The sequence below is a fragment of the Bos grunniens genome, chromosome 6, assembly GCF_055505025.1.
Source record: "Bos grunniens cultivar Pamir isolate PY7600 chromosome 6, Bosgru_T2T1.0, whole genome shotgun sequence".
NCBI classification, from domain to species: Eukaryota; Metazoa; Chordata; class Mammalia; order Artiodactyla; family Bovidae; genus Bos; species Bos grunniens.
This window is the reverse complement of record NC_141170.1, coordinates 45,649,208-45,667,860: the sequence shown is the minus strand read 5'-3', so window position 1 is coordinate 45,667,860 and position 18,653 is coordinate 45,649,208. Positions and strand designations below refer to the sequence as shown.

Genomic DNA, 18,653 nt, shown 5'->3' with positions numbered 1-18,653 from the left:
TCCAGAGCCTTCACCCCACAGCTAGAGAACCTGCATGCCCCAACTAGAGAGAATCTGTGCAACGTATGCCACACCTAAGATCACTAGAAGCCAATTAATAAATTAAAAGTAACTACTGTTGATCAACTATTCTGATAAACTAGGATGCCTACATCAAGGCTCATGGCCAGGTGAGTTACCTCCAGCTCCTGGTGAGGAAGTGGCTGTCCTTGAAGGTTGAATGGGGTGATTTGTGTCTGACCTGCTTTAATGCCTGAATTTCAGATTCTGCTGCTGTTCAAAATACTCTTACCTTCCTAAATCTGGCCATAGAATAGAGAAGCCAAAAGAATGGAACTGATATAAAGTAGCCAGCCCACAAGTATGTACCAAACACTTACTGTGTACCAAGTTAGGAATATAGTAAAGAACATGACAAGTAAGGGTACTAGGCTCATGGAATTTACAGTCTATAGCAGATACCAGGTTTTCAGTTTCCAGAAGTGAGAGTTGTTTACTTTTCAGAGAAAATTAACAGTATAATCCTGTAGGCTCTGCATGAACAGGGCAGTGCTTCATTCATCACTGTATACTCAGTGCTCAGCACATGTAATAGATATCTGCAAATATGGATGGCATAATTGAGAGAATGGTCAGATGTAAACTGGATACTTAACAAAAAACCTAAATCAAGTTTGAGGTATGCTCTAAGAATTGCTCAAGATCATCTGGACATTGTCTCATTCCCCTTTTCAGAGTAATGAAGGAAAACATTGAAATTTATTGTTAGTCAGGAATTGAAACTTTGCTTCCTCTGTGGCATGTGGGTTGTGTATTTGTCTGTTTTGGGGAAGGAAGGAATTCAGGGAGGTTACTGATTTTGTTGTCATTATTTTGTGAGGCCTTCTGGGCTGTTTTTTTTCTTCCTTTAATCAATAAATATGGACTGTGGGCTTCCCTGGTGGCTCAGCTGGTACAGAATCTGCCTGCCAATGCAGGAGACACAGATTCAATCCCTGGTCTAGGAAGATGTCACATACCGTGAAGCAGTTGGGACCATGAGCCACACCTATTGAGCCTGTGCTCTAGAGCCCAGGAGCCGCAACTACTGAGTCCACGTGCCACAACTACTGAAGCCTGCACACTCTAGAGCCTGTGTCCGCAACAAGAGGAGCCACTGCAACGAGAAGCCCAAGCACCGCAACTAGATACTAGCCCCTGCTCCCCGCAGAGAAAAGCCTGCACAGCAGTGAAGACCCAGCACAGCCAAAAATATGAAATAAAATAAATAAATATACACACTGTGCTAGGCACTGTCCCAAGCACCGAAGATAACACGATTAGTACGGCTGGCAAGATCTCTGTACCCCAGCAGCTTCTATTTCAGAACTTTCCATGGATTGGTGGGCTATTTTTTTCTATACTTACTTTGGGTGATTATAATCACTACATATCACTTTTATAATGAGAACATTTTTAAGAAGGTATAAAAAGAGACTTCTTCAACAGGATAGATACAAATCTGAGTTTCCAGTATAACACTGAGCATATTTGGGCAGCACTACTTCCATTGCACAAAATGAAAAGAAGAGCAGGCACTAATTTACCACAGAGAATATGTAAATAAGCACACCTTTTCAGTCCCTTTCAACATTTTAAATTTGTTTATTTTCTAACCAAATGATTCCAGTTTTTTTAATTTATCCTACAGAGTGCTTGCATAAATAAAAAAGGACATATATATGTGTGCACCATTGTCTGTGATGGTAGAAAATGAAAAGTAATTGAAATGTTCATCACTTGAGAATTGCATAAATAGGTCATTGTATGTTCATATAATAGAATATAATACCATTCTCTTTAAAATGGAGTAGATCTAAATGTACTAACGTGGGAAAACATCCATGATATATTGTTACAGGATCAGGGATAGGGCCAAAAATCAGGTTACTGGTTTTACTCTTTCTTTAAAGGTATAGTTTTGTATAATAGCCAACATTTTCAAGTGTTCAGAGCTCCTTATGTGTTTGATCTTATTTACTCTTCACAGTAGCCCTGTGACGTAAGTACCGTTACTATTCTCACTTTACAGATGAGGAAACTGACTTAAATTTGTAACTTGCTTAATGAACACAGATACCTGACTTTGCACTCATGTGCTAAGTCCCTCTGCTATATCCAGGAACCAATTACATAATTCTATCTAGCTTAGACTAGTTTCAGTTGGAATTTTCAACTTTCAATCAAGAGAATTCTCAGAAAAAATCCAAATAGAAATCAACATAGACTGGATAAATTATGAGACAACAATATAATGGAATACTATGCAGCTCTTAAAAAGAAGGAACTACATATATTGGCTTAAAGCTCAACATTCAGAAAACGAAGATCATGGCATCCGGTCCCATCACTTCATGGGAAATAGATGGGGAAACAGTGGAAACAGTGTCGGACTTTGTTTTTTTGGGCTCCAAAATCACTGCAGATGGTGACTGCAGCCATGAAATTAAAAGACGCTTACTCCTTGGAAGGAAAGTTATGACCAACTTAGATAGCATATTGAAAGCAGAGACATTATTTGCCAAGAAAAGTTCATCTAGTCAAGGCTATGGTTTTTCCTGTGGTCATGTATGGATGTGAGAGTTGGACTGTGAAGAAGGCTGAGCGCCGAAGAATTGATGCCTTTGAACTGTGGTGTTGGAGAAGACTCTTGAGAGTCCCTTGGACTGCAAGGAGATCCAACCAGTCCATTCTGAAGGAGATCAGCCCTGGGATTTCTTTGGAAGGAATGATGCTAAAGCTGAACCCCAGTACTTTGGCCACCTCATGCAAAGAGTTGACTCATTGGAAAAGACTCTGATGCTGGGAGGGATTGGGGGCAGGAGGAGAAGGGGACGACAGAGGATGAGATGGCTGGATGGCATCACTGACTCGATGGACGTGAGTCTGGGTGAACTCCGGGAGTTGGTGATGGACAGGGAGGCCTGGTGTGCTGCGATTCATGGGGTCACAAAGAGTCGGACATGACTGAGTGACTGAACTGAACTGAACTGAACATATATTGACATGAAAACAAACATAAAGGAGAAAAGCAACTTTATAGAATACGTGTGTTTTATAACAATAGACGTTTGTACAGAAAAGCACGGAAGTGGTGATAGTTCAGTGTCATAAAAACAATACTTTCACAAAACCCTTATAATACATATTTATACATTTGAGTTTCTTTTTGAAATACTATTATTATCAGTTTTTTTCCTGAATATAAGCCTTCCATGGTCATTGTTGTGGGAAATAATTGTTTAGTTTACTCAGGAGAGGAGAATGGGACTAAAACAGGAAAACTCTCACTTCACACACTTCTGAATTGTTTGAATTTATTAGCTGAGTTTATATGATGACAGCCCAACTCCAACTGCTGCAAGCAAAAAGAAAAAATGTTGGAGGCAATATTGAATGGACAGCAGGCCAACTCATAGAATCAAAGGAAAAGCTGACCAACTAAGTATAAGCCATGGCAAAGTAGAAAACCGAGGTGCCCCAGGGGCCCTAAGGCCTCAAACCAGAATGCTGAGCTCCACTAAGACTCAGTGGGCCTTTGGTCTCTGTTCCCCATGGCATGTTGGCCTCGTGCTCTCCTACCACAGTCTATTTTTGTAGTGAGGGATCTCGGCTTCAGCAGCTTCCAGTGACACAGACTGTTGACCCCACCAAAAAAGGAAAAGGTTGTTTTCTGAGGAAGGACTCTGAATGGTCAAAAACATACTGCAGACCAACTTCTGTGACCAGGGTAGTGGGAATTACTACTGGTCCTGATTGGTTTGATTTGAACTAGGTGCTCACCCTTCAACCTATCACCAGGGATAGGGTATGGGATTGACTAAGAAGGCAGTGGTTCCATTCCAGAAGTTAGGAGTGGACTGGAGAAGGACAGTTGAAGCTAGAAAAAAATGCTTTTTGGAGCAGAAGAAGGGAGAATCGCTGGGCAAACCAAATGATTATGCTACATGAGCATAAATGTCCACTAAACATTTTTTAAAGCTATTTTCGTCGTGAATGTGAAGTCAAGTGGGCCTTAGAAGGCATCACTACGAACAAAGCTAGTGGAGGTGATGGAATTCCAGTTGAGCTATTCCAAATCCTGAAAGATGATGCTGTGAAAGTGCTGCACTCAATATGCCAGCAAATTTAGAAAACTCAGCAGTGGCCACAGGACTGGAAAAGGTCAGTTTTCATTCCAATCCCAAAGAAAGGCAATGCCAAAGAATGCTCAGACTACCACACAATTGCACTCATCTCACATGCTAGTAAAGTAATGCTCAAAATTCTCCAAGCCAGGCTTCAGCAATATGTGAACCGTGAACTTCCTGATGTTCGAGCTGGTTTTAGAAAAGGCAGAGGAACCGGAGATCAAATTGCCAACATCCACTGGATCATGGAAAAAGCAAGAGAGTTCCAGAAAAACATCTATTTCTGCTTTATTGACTATGCCAAAGCCTTTGACTGTGTGGATCACAATCAACTGCGGAAAATTCTTCAAGAGATGGGAATACCAGACCACCTGATCTGCCTCTTGAGAAATTTGTATGCAGGTCAGGAAGCAACAGTTACAACTGGACATGGAACAACAGACTGGTTCCAAACAGGAAAAGGAGTTCGTCAAGGCTGTATATTGTCACCCTGTTTATTTAACTTATATGCAGAGTACATCATGAGAAACACTGGGCTGGAAGAAGCACAAGCTGGAATCAAGATTGTGCTTGATTGTGGAGAAATATCAATAACCTCAGATATGCAGATGACACCACCCTTATGGCAGAAAGTGAAGAGGAACTAAAAAGCCTCTTGATGAAAGTGAAAGAGAAGAGTGAAAAAGTTGGCTTAAAGCTCAACATTCAGAAAACGAAGATCATGGCATCTGGTCCCATCACTTCATGGGAAATAGATGGGGAAACAGTGGAAACAGTGTCGGACTTTGTATTTTTGGGCTCCAAAATCACTGCAGATGGTGACTGCAGCCATGAAATTAAAAGACGCTTACTCCTTGGAAGGAAAGTTATGATCAACCTAGATAGCATATTCAAAAGCAGAGACATTACTTTGCCAACAAAAGTTCATCTAGTCAAGGCTATGGTTTTTCCTGTGGTCATGTATGGATGTGAGAGTTGGACTGTGAAGAAGGCTGAGCGCCGAAGAATTGATGCTTTTGAACTGTGGTGTTGGAGAAGACTCTTGAGAGTCCCTTGGACTGCAAGGAGATCCAACCAGTCCATTCTGAAGGAGATCAGCCCTGGGATTTCTCTGGAAGGAATGATGCTAAAAGCTGAAACTCCAGTACTTTGGCCACCTCATGCGAAGAGTTGACTCATTGGGAAAGACTCTGATGCTGGGAGGGACAGGGGGCAAGAGGAGAAGGGGACGACAGAGGATGAGATGGCTGGATGGCATCACTGACTCGATGGACGTGAGTCTGGGTGAACTCCGGGAGTTGGTGATGGACAGGGAAGCCTGGCGTGCTGCGATTCATGGGGTCGCGAAGAGTCGGACACGACTGAGAGACTGATCTGATCTGATGTGTATTCAAGTGCCAAGAATGTGTTAAGAAGGATATTTTCTGAAAGTTTTATTATCATTAAAAATTGTAATGTACAGGTAAGCAATTATAGTTAAAATCTACTTATTTTTTTCTTCTTGAATTTTCCCCTATTTTCCCTCTGGGAACATTGCACTCAGTATCTCATCTCAGCTGAACCAATCATATATCACCTTATTTCCTATGACCACAATTGGGCCTAAATGGTGGGTGTGTGATCAACATGAACCAATCAGGGTCTTGGCCCAGAAAAGGCTTTTTTTTTTTTTTTTAAGTAATAAGGCTGTGGGGCTGTGACTCCAGCAGCCTTTTTCACCTGGAGTTGTTACAAAAGACTCATTTTCTGTCAGGTAGGAAGTTGCTAGGATAGGATCTAGAGCTGCCAATTTTGCCGCCAACTCAGGGGGGTAAAGCTAGTCTATGAATGAAGTTGTTTATGCTGAAATAAGCAAAGATGAACATGAAGAGACTAGGAGTCTTAATGCATTAGAGTCCCTGGTCCTAGGCACCCTCTGAGGCTAATGCCATCTCTACCCTCCAGCTCTTCTGCAAATATGACTAAATTGGACAATTTCTTCTTTACCTAAGGCTAGCTTGAGTTGGGAGTCTTCCAATTTCAGCCACAAGACTCCTAATAATTTAGATACAGATCAATAGAGCTGGGTAACTTATGGCACAATAATAAAATTCTAGGTAACTTTTACAGAGAAGGCAATGGCACCCCATTCCATTACTCTTGCCTGGAAAATCCATGGACAGAGGAGCCTGGTAGGCTGCATTCCATGGGGTCGATAAGAGTCAGACACGACTGAGCGACTTCACTTTCACTTTTCTCTTTCATGCATTGGAGAAGGAAATGGCAACCCACTCCAGTATTCTTGCCTGGAGAATCCCAGGGATGGCGGAGCCTGGTGGGCTGCCGTCTTTGGGGTCACACAGAATCGGACACAACTGAAGCAACTTAGCTTAGGTAACTTTTAAAAGAACAAACTACATATATTGATGTTAAAAACCCAAATATAAGGAGAAAAGTAAGTTTATAGACAGGGTGTATTTCTGTATGTGTGTGATTTTATATATACCCACATATGTAGGGAGACTATGTTCCAAAAGGTTATTGGGTCACCTCTGGAGGCTGGTATGGGCAACACTTTCATCTTTAAATATACTTCTGTGTATTTTTAGCTTTCCTAAAATTTTATACTTTGTTTTCTATTATACTTTTATAAAACTTTTAAGCCAAAAATAACTACAGACATAATGTAGTTGTGGCACATTTATGTTATACAACTTCCTACTTTATTGCCTCTATTCATTTAAGAACAGAGGTCTGGATATTTGGAGACCAGGCTTCTAGGCCACACTGTTTTGCATGTATTCTATAACCTTTGGCAAGTTGGCTTGCCTCTGTGGGCCTCAGTTTCTTCCTTCCTAAGAGGGGTACTTGAAGTAACAGTAGCTACTGTTGCAGTAGTTTCCATGGACCAAGTGCGGGGCTAAGCAGTTTCCTCACAGCAGCTCCATGAGTTGAGCATGATCCCTCTTTTCCAGATAAGAAACAGAAGCCCAAGTAAGTATTGGAATCAGAATTCAAATTCATGTTAAGCCCACTCCCCAAAGCAATGTTCTTTTTACTACATATTCTCCCAGCCACCTCCTGCCTCACGTCTCAATTCCCTGGCCCCAGAATTCAATTAAACCCAAGACTCGACTCAAAATCCTCTACCTGGACAACACTATCTTTCTAAAGTAACTTTTGGTCACTTTTATTATTGCTACATCTGTATGTATGTTGCGTCACACTTGAAGACAGGATGTCTCTACCTCAGCATTATTGTACAGGAGCCAGTGACCAGAACCATCCCAAACAAAAAGAAATGCAAGAGGGCAAAGTGGTTGTCTGAGGAGGCCTTACAAACAGCTGAGAAAAGAAGAGGCGCGAAAGACAAAGAAGAAAGGGAAAGATATACCCAACTCAATGCAGAGTTCCAGAGAACAGCAAGAGAGATAAGAAAGCCTCCTTAAGTGAAAAGTGCAAAGAAATCGAGGAAAACAATAGAATGGGAAAGACTAGAGATTTCTTCAAGAAAACTGGAGCTACCAAGGGAACATGTTATGCAAAGATGGGCACAATAAAGGACAGAAATGGCATGGACCTAACAGAAGCAGAAGAGATTAAGAAGAGGTGGCAAGAATATACAGAAGACCTGTACAAAAAAAGGTCTTAATGACCTGGATAACCATGATGGTGTGATCACTCACCTACAGCCAGACATCCTGGAGTGTTGAAATCAAGTGGGCCTTAGGAAGCATCAATATGAACAAAGCTAGTGGAGGTGATGTAATTCAAGTTGAGCTATTTCAAATCCTAAAAGATGATGCTGTGAAAGTGCTGCACTCAATATGCCAGCAAATTTGGAAAAGTCAGCAGTCACCACAGGACTGGAAAAGGTCAATCCCAAAAAAGGGCAATGCCAAAGAATGTTCAAACTACCACACAATTGCACTTATTTCACATGCTAGTAAGATCATGCTCAAAATCCTTCAAGCTAGGCTTCAACAGTATGTGAACCGAGAACTTCCAGATGTTCAAGCTGGATTAAGAAAAGGCAGAGGAACCAGAGATCAAATTGCCAACACTCCCTGGATCATGGAAGAATCAAGAGAATTTCAGAAAAACATCTACTTCTGCTCATTGACTACACTAAAGCCTTTGACTGTGTGGATCACAACAAACTGTGTAAAATTCTTCAAGAGATGGGAATATGGGACCACCTTACCTGCCTCCTGAGAAATCTGTATGCAAGTCAAGAAGCAACAGTTAGAACTGGACATAGAACAACTGAGTGGTTCCAAATTAGGAAAGGAGTATGTCAAGGCTGTATACTGTCACCCTGGTTATTTAACTTATATGCAAAGTACATCATGCAAAATAATGGACTAGATGAAGCACAAGATGGACTCAACATTGCAGGGAGAAATACCAATAACCTCAGATATGCAGATGACACCACCCTTATGGCAGAAAGCGAAGAGGAACTAAAGAGCCTCTTGATGAAGGTGAAAGAGGAGAGCGAAAAAGCTGGGTTAAATCTCAACATTCAGAAAACGAAGATCATGGCATCTGGTCCCATCACTTCATGGCAAATAGATGGAGAAACAATGGAAACAGACAGACTTTATCTTCTTGGGCTCCAAAATCACTGCAGATGGTGACTGCAGCCATGAAATTAAAAGACACTTGCTCCTTGGAAGAAAAGCTATGACAAACCTAGACAACATATTGAAAAGCAGAGATATTATTTTACTGACAAAGATCCCTTTAGCCAAAGCTATGGTTTTTCCAGTAGTCATGTATGGATGTGAGAATTGGACCATAAAGAAGGCTGAGTGCCAAAGAATTGATGCTTTTGAATTGTGGTACTGGAGAAGACTCTTGAGAGTCCCTTGGACCACAAGGAGATCAAACCAGTCAATCCTAAAGGAAATCAACCGTGAATACTCATTGGAAGGACTAATGCTAAAGCTGAAGTTCCAATACTTTGGTCACCTGACGTGAAGAGCCAACTCATTGGAAAGGCCCCGATGCTGGGAAAGATTGAAGGCCAGTGAAGGGGACGACAAAGGATGAGATGGTTGGATGGCATCACCGACTCAATGGGCATGAGTTTGAGCAAACTCTGGGAGATAAGGACAGGGAAGCCTGGTGTGCTGCAGTCCATGGGGTTGCAAAGAGTCGGCCATAAGTTAGCAACTGAACAACTGACATTTTGGAGGGAAAATTTCTTTGTTGTGGGAGCTGGATGTGTTTGGTAGCATCCCTGGCTTCTGCCCACTAGATGTCAGGATCATCTACCATTCAAGCTGTGACACCCAAAATGCCTGTATAGTTCCAAAGGTCCTCTGGGGAAAATTCACCCAGGGTTGAGAATCATTGCTCTCAAAGAAAGGAAAAAGCAATTTCTTGCATTAACCCTTAAGGAAAATTGTGCTTAAAGGAGATTTACTTTTTGTATTTTGTATCTTGTGATGATTCTTTGACTTTACCAACTCTGGCTAAAGTCAGCTCCAGTCTATCATATTATTTGATCTGTGCAGAATGCTGTACCAGCTACACATACATTGTACTTTCAAGATTTAGAGGAATGAGGAAGAATAAACCTTGCCCTCTCGAAAATGACTCCACTTCTCCCTTGTGAAATTCACCCTTGCTTGAGAGGAAAAGATCCACCTGAGGCTGCTGAGTAAGAATGGATAGTCGATAGTGAACAGTGGTGATTAAATACAGTACTGATTTTATTCCAACTAAATAAAGCAATGCATAGGTCATCTGGGCAATAAGCTTAACTAAAATGACAAAAGCCAAAAACGAGGATTTTGTAGTTGTTTTATCAGTCACTGCCCTCCTACACAACTCATCTCAGAAAATCTCATGCAAAGAAATACAGGAAAAGAGAAAAGCGGGAAATGAAGTTCATTTAGTGTGCAGTGGAAGGTGGTTTCTCCAATTCCTCTTCTGTGAAATGCTCCATCAGCATGGTCCACTTCGGATTATTTTAATATCATGACCATCATCCCTGCAAATTGAACAACCATAAAAACATATTTATTATTAAATCCCTCCCTGCAACTGTCCTGAGTTCTTGTGGCTGGAATAAAAATAAAATGAACCCAAGACAGATTCCCAGGAAGAAAAGCAATTTTAATTCTTGTGCATGGAGGTCTCATAGAAATGAGATTTAATAAGTGACCAAAGCAGAGAGCTTTTATACTTTTTACTTTTTAGACAAACAGTACATTTGTGAGGAATTAAAGAGGACAAAGAAACTTAAGCTTTGGCTGCTTAAAACTAGTAAAGAATCTGTAACAGTTTCTGCTTATGGTAGTAAATAACAAAAACCTCAAAGACCATGAACAGAACTAAAATCTGTTTTATAGTGTGTATTATAGTTTCTGCTGAAAGATAATTTTCTTTCTACAATTATTACCAAAGATGGCCAAATCAGACTACTTTTTTCATAAAATAAGTCTAGATTCAATAAACTTGGCCTGGTTGTTTACATAAGTACAGCAAGAATAGTGATTGACCACATAGACTCTCTTAAATCTGCTTTGCTGGAACGTTTTATGAGGAACTTCAGATTGAATTTTTAATAGCCTCTCAAGGATAAGAAGCCAAGCCAAGCATTCACCAACAGACTTTGCAATAGATATAGATTTGGGTGAATTCCTCTCTTCACACAAGACTCCAAAGTACACTGTTTCCTAAAGGTCCCAGGAAATGACCTTCCTTACTTACCTGGTAAGGCTGCTGGGAAACCTGAAAGTAAGATTCTAGGCTGTTTTTCCAAAGGGCTTTATTGGCTCCATAAAGTCAACCTTAGTTCCTCAAAGCTATCTGGTCATATCTGAGTCTATGCATGTCTCTCACCAATATGACATTCCAGTCAAAGCTCTGATACTATAATTAATGTTTCCAATTGTGTTGTAAGAAAAGCAGATTCTTACTGAACTTATGCAAATAACTATATTGCCAAGAAAAAAGAATACTCACTGAGAGTTTCTAACTTCTGAAGGGATCCAGCAGAGAGAAAAAGAAATGTTTCAGTGCTGCTTACAAAAGACAAAAAGATTTCCTTAAATCTGGAGAAAACATTTTTAAAACTCAGCAATGTTTCATTTTAATAAAAATTACAATTATCTTCCTCAGTTTATTTAGTCTCATAGTGAATTCTTGTTCCACTTGATCTGTTAAAAAATTTTTGAAGCCATCAGTTTCTCCATTAGGGTTCTGTAAATTCTTATCCAGGTATGATTTGAAAGTCATCAGACACCTATATTCTAGGATATTTGTTAGATTTCTTTCCATGAATTTCCCTGAAAATAAAACATATTTGCAGAAAGCCTTTGTAGAAGCATCTGAGTAAGAGAGTTCAGTTCAGTTCAGTAAACTGTGTGTAAATGATAAATGACTTTAAAATGTCCACTATTGAAGATCTGATTCATTATAATGGAATTGATAAGAAAATTCAGTTATCTCTAAGACTTATCATTTTAAGATAATAACTAGAATTATGGCTAACATATAATGACATATCCAAAGTTTAGGGATTTCATTTATTTTCTAGAACATTTAGGTTAATAACATTTATCCATACAATACAACCTAAGAAGATTTATCATTTACTTGATAAATGCTTTCTATGTAATTTAACATAGAAAAGAAGCCTAATTAGTTTGATAGCTCTTTTATAAGTACAGAAAATAAATTTTTGATTGAGGTATCCAGGGGCCCTGTGGAAAACCCCAAAGTCATTTCCAGTTCAATAAGAGTTCATTTGGAATTTTGCAGAGTTTGTCAAAAATATCAAACATTTTTGAAACACTTAGTCAAATAGGATTATTGGTCACTGTGAAACAATATTTAGCTATCCATATAATCAGTGACAAACACGTCCCTGGCAAATACAGAAAGCTAAATAGTTGTAAAAAGCTTTAGTTCTTTTAATATTGAAAAGACTTAGGAGTTTTTTTGTGGGTGTCTTCTAAGTGATCAAAAACCTGATAAAGACAAAATATAGAATGTGGTTTTCTAGACAGATATATTAAAGGTAAAGAAAACTTTTTTTCTTTTACAATTTCTTATTAAGACTAGACCAACAATCTAAGAGAACTTTGTACTTTTGAACAAGAAAACTTTTTAACAGAGATAAACACCAGATTTTAATTTTGTACCAGTTTACTTTTGATATTCCTTAAGTAAACTCATTCCAGTCTTAGTCCTGATCACACATAAAATTCCTTAAGATTATTTTTTCATAAACCTTTTGCAATTTTCTATGTTCATTTTATTTGTCCCTTGTTTTCTTTCACATTTAGAAATAGCCTGCTTTAGGACAAAATCTCTTTCCTTTTCCTTAACAAAGGCACCTCTTTACCTTTTCTTAGCCCAAAATACTTAATACTTTTTTTTCATTTCTGGAACCTTTAACTGCATATATTAATTAGAATTATTAATCCTTTGAAATCTAAATTTTTGGGGGGAATAATGAAACAACTGTGAACCATATTTTGTGACTTGGCAAACATAAGTACATTTCATAATTTCTAGAAATAAATGCCACTTCATGGCACAATTTTTCAATAAAGCACAAGAGGGACCTCCCTGGTGGTCCAGTGGTTAAGAATCCTCCTTGCAATGCAGGGGACATGGGTTCAATCCCTGGTTGGGGAACTAAGATCCCACAGGCCACAGAGTGACTAAGTCCACAGCTAATGAGCCTGCATGCTCTGGAGTCCAAACACCACAACTAGAGAGCCCGTGTGCCGCAATTGGAGAGTTTGTGCACTGCAACGAAAGATCGCATGGTGCAACGAAGATCCCACATGCTCCAACATTTCTTTTTTGGAAATGATACAGATATCCAATGACCTCCCATCATTTAACTTACCAAACTCTAAGGGTGTAAATTAAATTACCGAAGAATTTAGAAAATCAAGTTTACTCACGGAGATGGCTAACATCTTTTGTTATTTGTGGGAAGGACTTAAGTTCTGTATTTGTCCTTGACAAACAGTTGTAGAGGGGTGTGATTTACTCGAATTTGGGCAAGAGATCCTTTCAGCAGTTTGTGTTTTAAAAGGCATCTTTCCTTCTTTTTCTTTTTCGGTTTCAGGTTCTACCAATTCAGCCAATCGAGGCTTAATCTCAGGCAAGGTGGGCTGTGTTTACATTTCAAAGATATGACAATATTTATAACCTTTAAGGCCAAAAAAAGGCCTTTTAAGTTCAGTTTTCTTGTAGGAGTTTTGGATTATATTTATCTATTATTATAAGCCTTAGGGTAATTATTATTTTAAAATAATTTTTAAAGTACAGGACAGTTTTGCTCCAATATTGTGATCTTCTATAATATCTAGAAGGCATTTTAAGAGGAATGGGTAAGCTTTTGGAAATGGTAAAACAAGTGGGTCTTGATTTGTTTCTACAGTTGCATTTCTAATTTTGTAGTTTTGCAAGACAAAAAAAAAATTGTTTCTATTAGCCCTTGATAATTGTTTGTATTAAGCTTCCAGCTAATCTACTTCCTGGTTATTCCTAGGAGGGCCTGAGGAATTGTAGAGGAGGTGGGCGATTTTTTTTAAAAGGGAATTTATGTTGGATCTTACTTTTAAGTCTAATTTCTGTTTTTTCATCTTAATAAGGGATTCTCTAAGGCTCACCATTATAGTTTATTTTTCCTTTCAATGTGTTCTTCTCATAAGTACCAAGTAACAGTTATTTACGATGAGAGCTTTCAAATTTTTTTCCTCTTAAATACAACCTACTTAAAGGATCTTTTGACCTATGGCTGATTAATGTTGGTGTATGGCAGAGACCAACACAATACTGTAAAGCAATTATCCTCCAATTAAAAATAAATTATTTTTTTTAAAAAAGGATCCTTTGTCCATTGATGAATAGGATTTTATATTAATTTCAAATATAGACTCAAACCAGTAAGCCTTTTTTATGGCTTAACAAAAGATAAAAAGGTGTTTCCAAGGATATAGCTCTCACATGATTAGAAAGTTCACTCCCATTGTTAGTCTAAGAAAATAAGGCAATGAAAGTTGACACAACAACAGCCCATTATGGATAGGGACCCCATGACAAACGCCCCTGAGAGCTGGTATGACCGGACAAAGAGAGTACTGACTTTGTGTCTCAGAACTTGTCTAGTCAACTGACCACCAGATACACCTTTCAAATGGCAGAGCTCTTGGAACACAAAACAAGATGGAAGAACACATCTGGTTTTATATGGAAGACCCACAGGAAGGTCTGTTTAAGTAGATGCAGGTCTGGTGAGAACGATTAACTCACCAGTCTGTGAGGCCAGCTCAAACAACAGGCTTATAGGGCATGTGCCTGCATGCTGCCCTATGGTTCTTCCTTCTTATGGCAAACAACACAACAGACAGAGACAAAAAGCAGTGACCATCTCTGAGAAGAAAAGAATTTCCAAGAGTTAATAAATACAAGGAGCTAACTCGACAAATATTTTCTCCTGCTAATCTAAATTTAGAGAGGAAATAAGGAACTCTTGCCAACTTCCCTTTCCACCAGACCTTGCAGGGAGAGATCCAGGAAGCTGAGTTGGTAAGAAATCTTACCTTCTGCTGGTCTTTATCAGAGGGCCCAGGATCTCTCAGCTGCAGTAGCCTCAGGGTGGGAAGCGGGTTCCAACCAGGCTCCTCCTGGCTCACCAACTGTCAGGGTAGAAGAAATTTCTCCATCTACCCTCTTGAGTTCTTGTGGCTAGACTAATAATAAAATGGACACAAGACAGATTAACAGGAGAAAAAGAAAAATTTTTATTCAGAGTGCACAGAGGTCTCATGGAAATGGGACCTAATAAGTGACCAAAACAGGCAGCTTTTATTCTTTTTAGACAAAGAAGCAATACATTTGTGAGGAATTGATAAGAGAAAGAAACTTAGGCTTTGGGTACTTAATAAGTGAAGAATCTGTACAGAGTTTTGGCTTGGGGTAGTAAATTTAAAAAGTAACAAACTTTGTTTATACAGGCTTTTTAGCTTTAAATTCCCAATCTCTGATATAAGAGTGGGAAATGGCAACCCACTCCAGTACTCTTGCCTGGAAAATCCCATGGACGGAGGAGCCTGGTAGGCTACAGTCTATGGGGTTGCAAAGAGTCGGACACGACTGAGCGACTTCACTTTCTTTTCTACCTTCAGAGGCAGGAAGAACATCTTTCACCTGACATTAATTTCCTGCTTTCAGGGAGAGAGACAGAAGGGTCAAAGCATCCCTCATGCACTGGCTCTTTCTTAAGCAACTTTAATACACAATACTTAATATGCTATTGTGGCACATTTTTGGGTAGCCTGCCCGGGGTCACCATATTGAAACATTATCTGTCATATTGAAACTGCCCCACTGTTTGTATTAAAAAGACCCATGTCATTATACATTATATTCTCTCCAGGGTGACAGTCATTTTTAAAGCTAAATCTAGGAAACAATGAGGGTGAAAACCCAACTCTGCTATTTTTCTCCTAACCCTAGGGTACAGGGAACTGTTAACATTTCCAAGAAATCATTCTTGAGAAGACCTAGGTAACTCACTTAAGACTGAGGTCAGAGAATGGACCCCTGAAATACAAACCAGCATACCTGGAGAAGAAGTCAAGGTCACATGAGCTGGTCAAGTGTTTTACAATAAGGGAATCAGATGTAATATATTTATTACTAAGCATTCTACCAGATAGAGTTATTAAGACCTATTTTCCAGCTAATAGTGCAGGGTGTGTAGGTTGCCTGTACATACCTTCTGACTTTAAAAAAACACAATATTCTGCCACAGAGTTTAACTACTTAAATATATTCTTGTTTTATTTAATTTTTATTTTATGTTGGAGTATAATTGATTTACAATGTTGTTTTAGTCTCAGGTGTACAGCAAAGTGATTCTTTTTCCTTTTAGGTTATTACAAAATAATACCTATACATATATCCATTCTTTTTAAGATTATTTCTCCCATATAGGTTATTATAGAATATTGAGTGAAGTTCCCTGTGCTGTACAGTAGGTCTTGTTAATTATCTATTTTATATATGCTGCTGCTACTGCTAAGTCACTTCAGTTGTGTCCGACTCTGTGTGACCCCATAGACAGCCTCCTACCAGGCTCCTCTGTCCCTGGGATTCTCCAGGCAAGAACACTGGAGTGGGTTGCCATTTCCTTCTCTAATGCATGAGAGTGAAAAGGAAAGTGAAGTCGTTCAGAGTGAAAAGGAAAGTGAAGTCGTTCAGTCGGGTCCGACTCTTAGCGACCTCATGGACTGCAGCCTACCAGGCTCCTCTGTCCATGGGATTTTCCAGGCAAGAGTACTGGAGTGGGGTGCCATTTTATATATAGTGGTGTGCATATGTTAATCCCAAACTCCTAATTTATCCCGCCCCCCACCTTTCCCTTTTGGTAACCATAAGTTTGTTTTTGAAGTCCGTGAGTCTGTTTCTGTTTCATAGATAAGTTCATTTGTATCATTTTTAAGATTATACATATAAGTGATATCATGGTATTTGTTTTTCTGTGTCTCTCAGTCCATCCATGTTGCTGCAAATGGCATTATTTCATTTTTTTTTTTATGGCTGAGTAGTACTGAATATATACCACATCTTCTTTATCCATTCCTCTGTTGATGGGCTATTTAGGCTGCTTCCATGTCTTAACTATTGCTGCTGTGAACGTAGGGGTACATGTATCTTTTCAAATTATGGTTTTCTCCAAATATATGCCCAGGAATGGGATTACTGGATCATATAGTAGTTCTATTCTAGTTTTTTGAGGACACTCCATAGTGGCTGTATCAATTTACATTTCCACCAACAGTGTAGGTGGAACTTTTCTCCAACTCCCTTTTCTCTTTTTATGGCTATAAGCATTTGCTTTATATATTGAGGTGCTCCTATGTTGGATACATATATATTTACAGATGTTATGTCTTCTTGGATTGATCCCTTGATCATTATGTAGTGTCCTTCTTTGTCTCTTTGAACAGTCTTTATTTTACAATCTATTTTGTCTTACATAAGTACTGCTACTCGAGCTTTCCTTTGCTTTCCATTTGTATGAAATACCTTTTTCCATACCCTCCCTTACAGTCTGTATGTGTTCTTGTATCTGAAGTGAGTCTCTAGTAGCATGTATATGGCACTTTTTTTTAAATCCATTCCACCAGTCTATGTCTTATGGTTGGAGCATTTAATCCATTTACATTTAAGCTAATTATCTATCAGTTCAGTTCAGTCACTCAGTCATGTCTGACTCTTTGCAACCCCTTGGACTGCAGCATGCTAGGCCCTGTCCATCATCAACTCCCAGAGCTTTCTCAAACTCATGTCCATCGAGTCAGTGATGCCATCCAACCATCTCATCCTCTGTTGTTCCCTTCTCCTCCCACCTTCAATCTTTCCCAGTGTCAGGGTCTTTTCCAGTGAGTCAGTTCTTTGCATCAGGTGGCCAGTTATCTATATGTATGGTCTTATTGCCATTTTGTTAATTGTTTTGGGTTTGTTTTTTTTTGGTCTTTTTTCTTCCCTTCCCTTTTGTTCTCTTTTGAGTTGTATTTGGATTGCTTTTTTCTGTGTGTGTAGATTTTTGGTTTGTGTTTATATGAGGTTTTATATATCAGTCTATATAGATAGATAGATAGAGATATATACAAGATTGTTTTAAGGTGCTGGTCTCTTAATTTCAAATACATTTCCAGTATCCTGCATTTGTACTCTCCTCTTCTCACAGTTGCTGTTTTGACTTTATGTTTGTGTGTAGATGATTTTCTACCTTTACTGTGTGTTTGCCTTTATTGGTGAGCTTTGTCATTGGTAATTTTCTTGTTTCTAGTTGTGGCCTTTTCTTTCTCATCTAGAGAAGTTCCTTTAGTATTTGTGGTAAAACTGGTTTGGTGGCACTGAATTATCTTAGCTTTTGCTTACCTATAAAGCTTTTGGTCTCTCTGTCAGATCTGAATAAGAGCCTTGCTGGGTAGAATATTCTTGGTCCTAGGTTTTCCCCTTTCATCACTTTAAATACATACTCCCTTCTGGCCTGGATAGTTTTTGCTGAAAAAAATCAACTGATAATCTTATGGGGATACCCTTGTATGTCATTTGTTGCTTTTCTCGTTTTGTTTATGCTCTTTATTCCTTTATTTCCTCTGTCTTTAATTTTTATCAGTTTGATTTATATGTGTCTTGGCATATCCTCCCTTGTGTTTATCTAGTATGGGGCTCTCTGCACTTCCTGGACTTAAATGAGTGTTTCCTTTCCCATGTTAGGGAAATTTCTGGTTATTATCTCTTCAAGTATTTTCTCAGGCCCTTTCTCTCTCTCTTCTCCTTCTAGGACCCCTATAATGCAAAATATTTGTGCATTTAATATTGTCACAGAGGTCTCTTAGACAGTCTCATTTCTTTTCATTCTTCTTTATTCTGTTCTGCAGGAGTATTTTCTACCAGTATGTCTTCCAGCTCATTTATTTGTTCTTCTGCTTTATTTATTCTGCTATTGAT

General features: G+C 39.0%; 2 protein-coding genes and 1 long non-coding RNA gene across 25 annotated transcripts in view; 1 reads left to right on the top strand and 2 right to left on the bottom strand.

Annotated features, from left to right (window-relative positions):
* LOC147370625 (RE1-silencing transcription factor-like) overlaps positions 1 to 18,653 on the top strand; it is a 113,359-nt gene that overhangs the window by 23,065 nt on the left and 71,641 nt on the right. The window lies entirely within an intron of this gene.
* LOC147370626 (serine protease inhibitor Kazal-type 2-like) overlaps positions 9,845 to 18,653 on the bottom strand; it is a 41,493-nt gene continuing 32,684 nt past the window's right edge. For 6 of the 23 annotated variants that reach the window (XR_015165379.1, XR_015165369.1, XR_015165370.1 and 3 more), the window contains 2 exons: positions 14,729 to 14,878; positions 9,845 to 10,149 (listed from right to left, as the gene is read on the bottom strand). Coding sequence is in view for 7 of the 23 variants with exons in the window: in XM_086405614.1 (XP_086261740.1) it covers positions 10,124 to 10,149; positions 11,127 to 11,182 (82 nt within the window). In the remaining 16 variants the exon portion in view is untranslated. Of the gene's footprint in view, positions 10,150 to 11,126; positions 11,183 to 14,728; positions 14,879 to 18,653 lie in introns of all 23 variants that reach the window. The other 17 variants (XR_015165373.1, XR_015165377.1, XR_015165378.1 and 14 more) reach the window with 5 other exon arrangements.
* Positions 11,228 to 13,182, bottom strand: LOC147370627 (uncharacterized). The gene is made up of 2 exons (XR_015165386.1): positions 13,082 to 13,182; positions 11,228 to 11,449 (listed from the first exon to the last, which is right to left on the bottom strand). It is a non-coding gene; the product is annotated as an uncharacterized LOC147370627 (long non-coding RNA).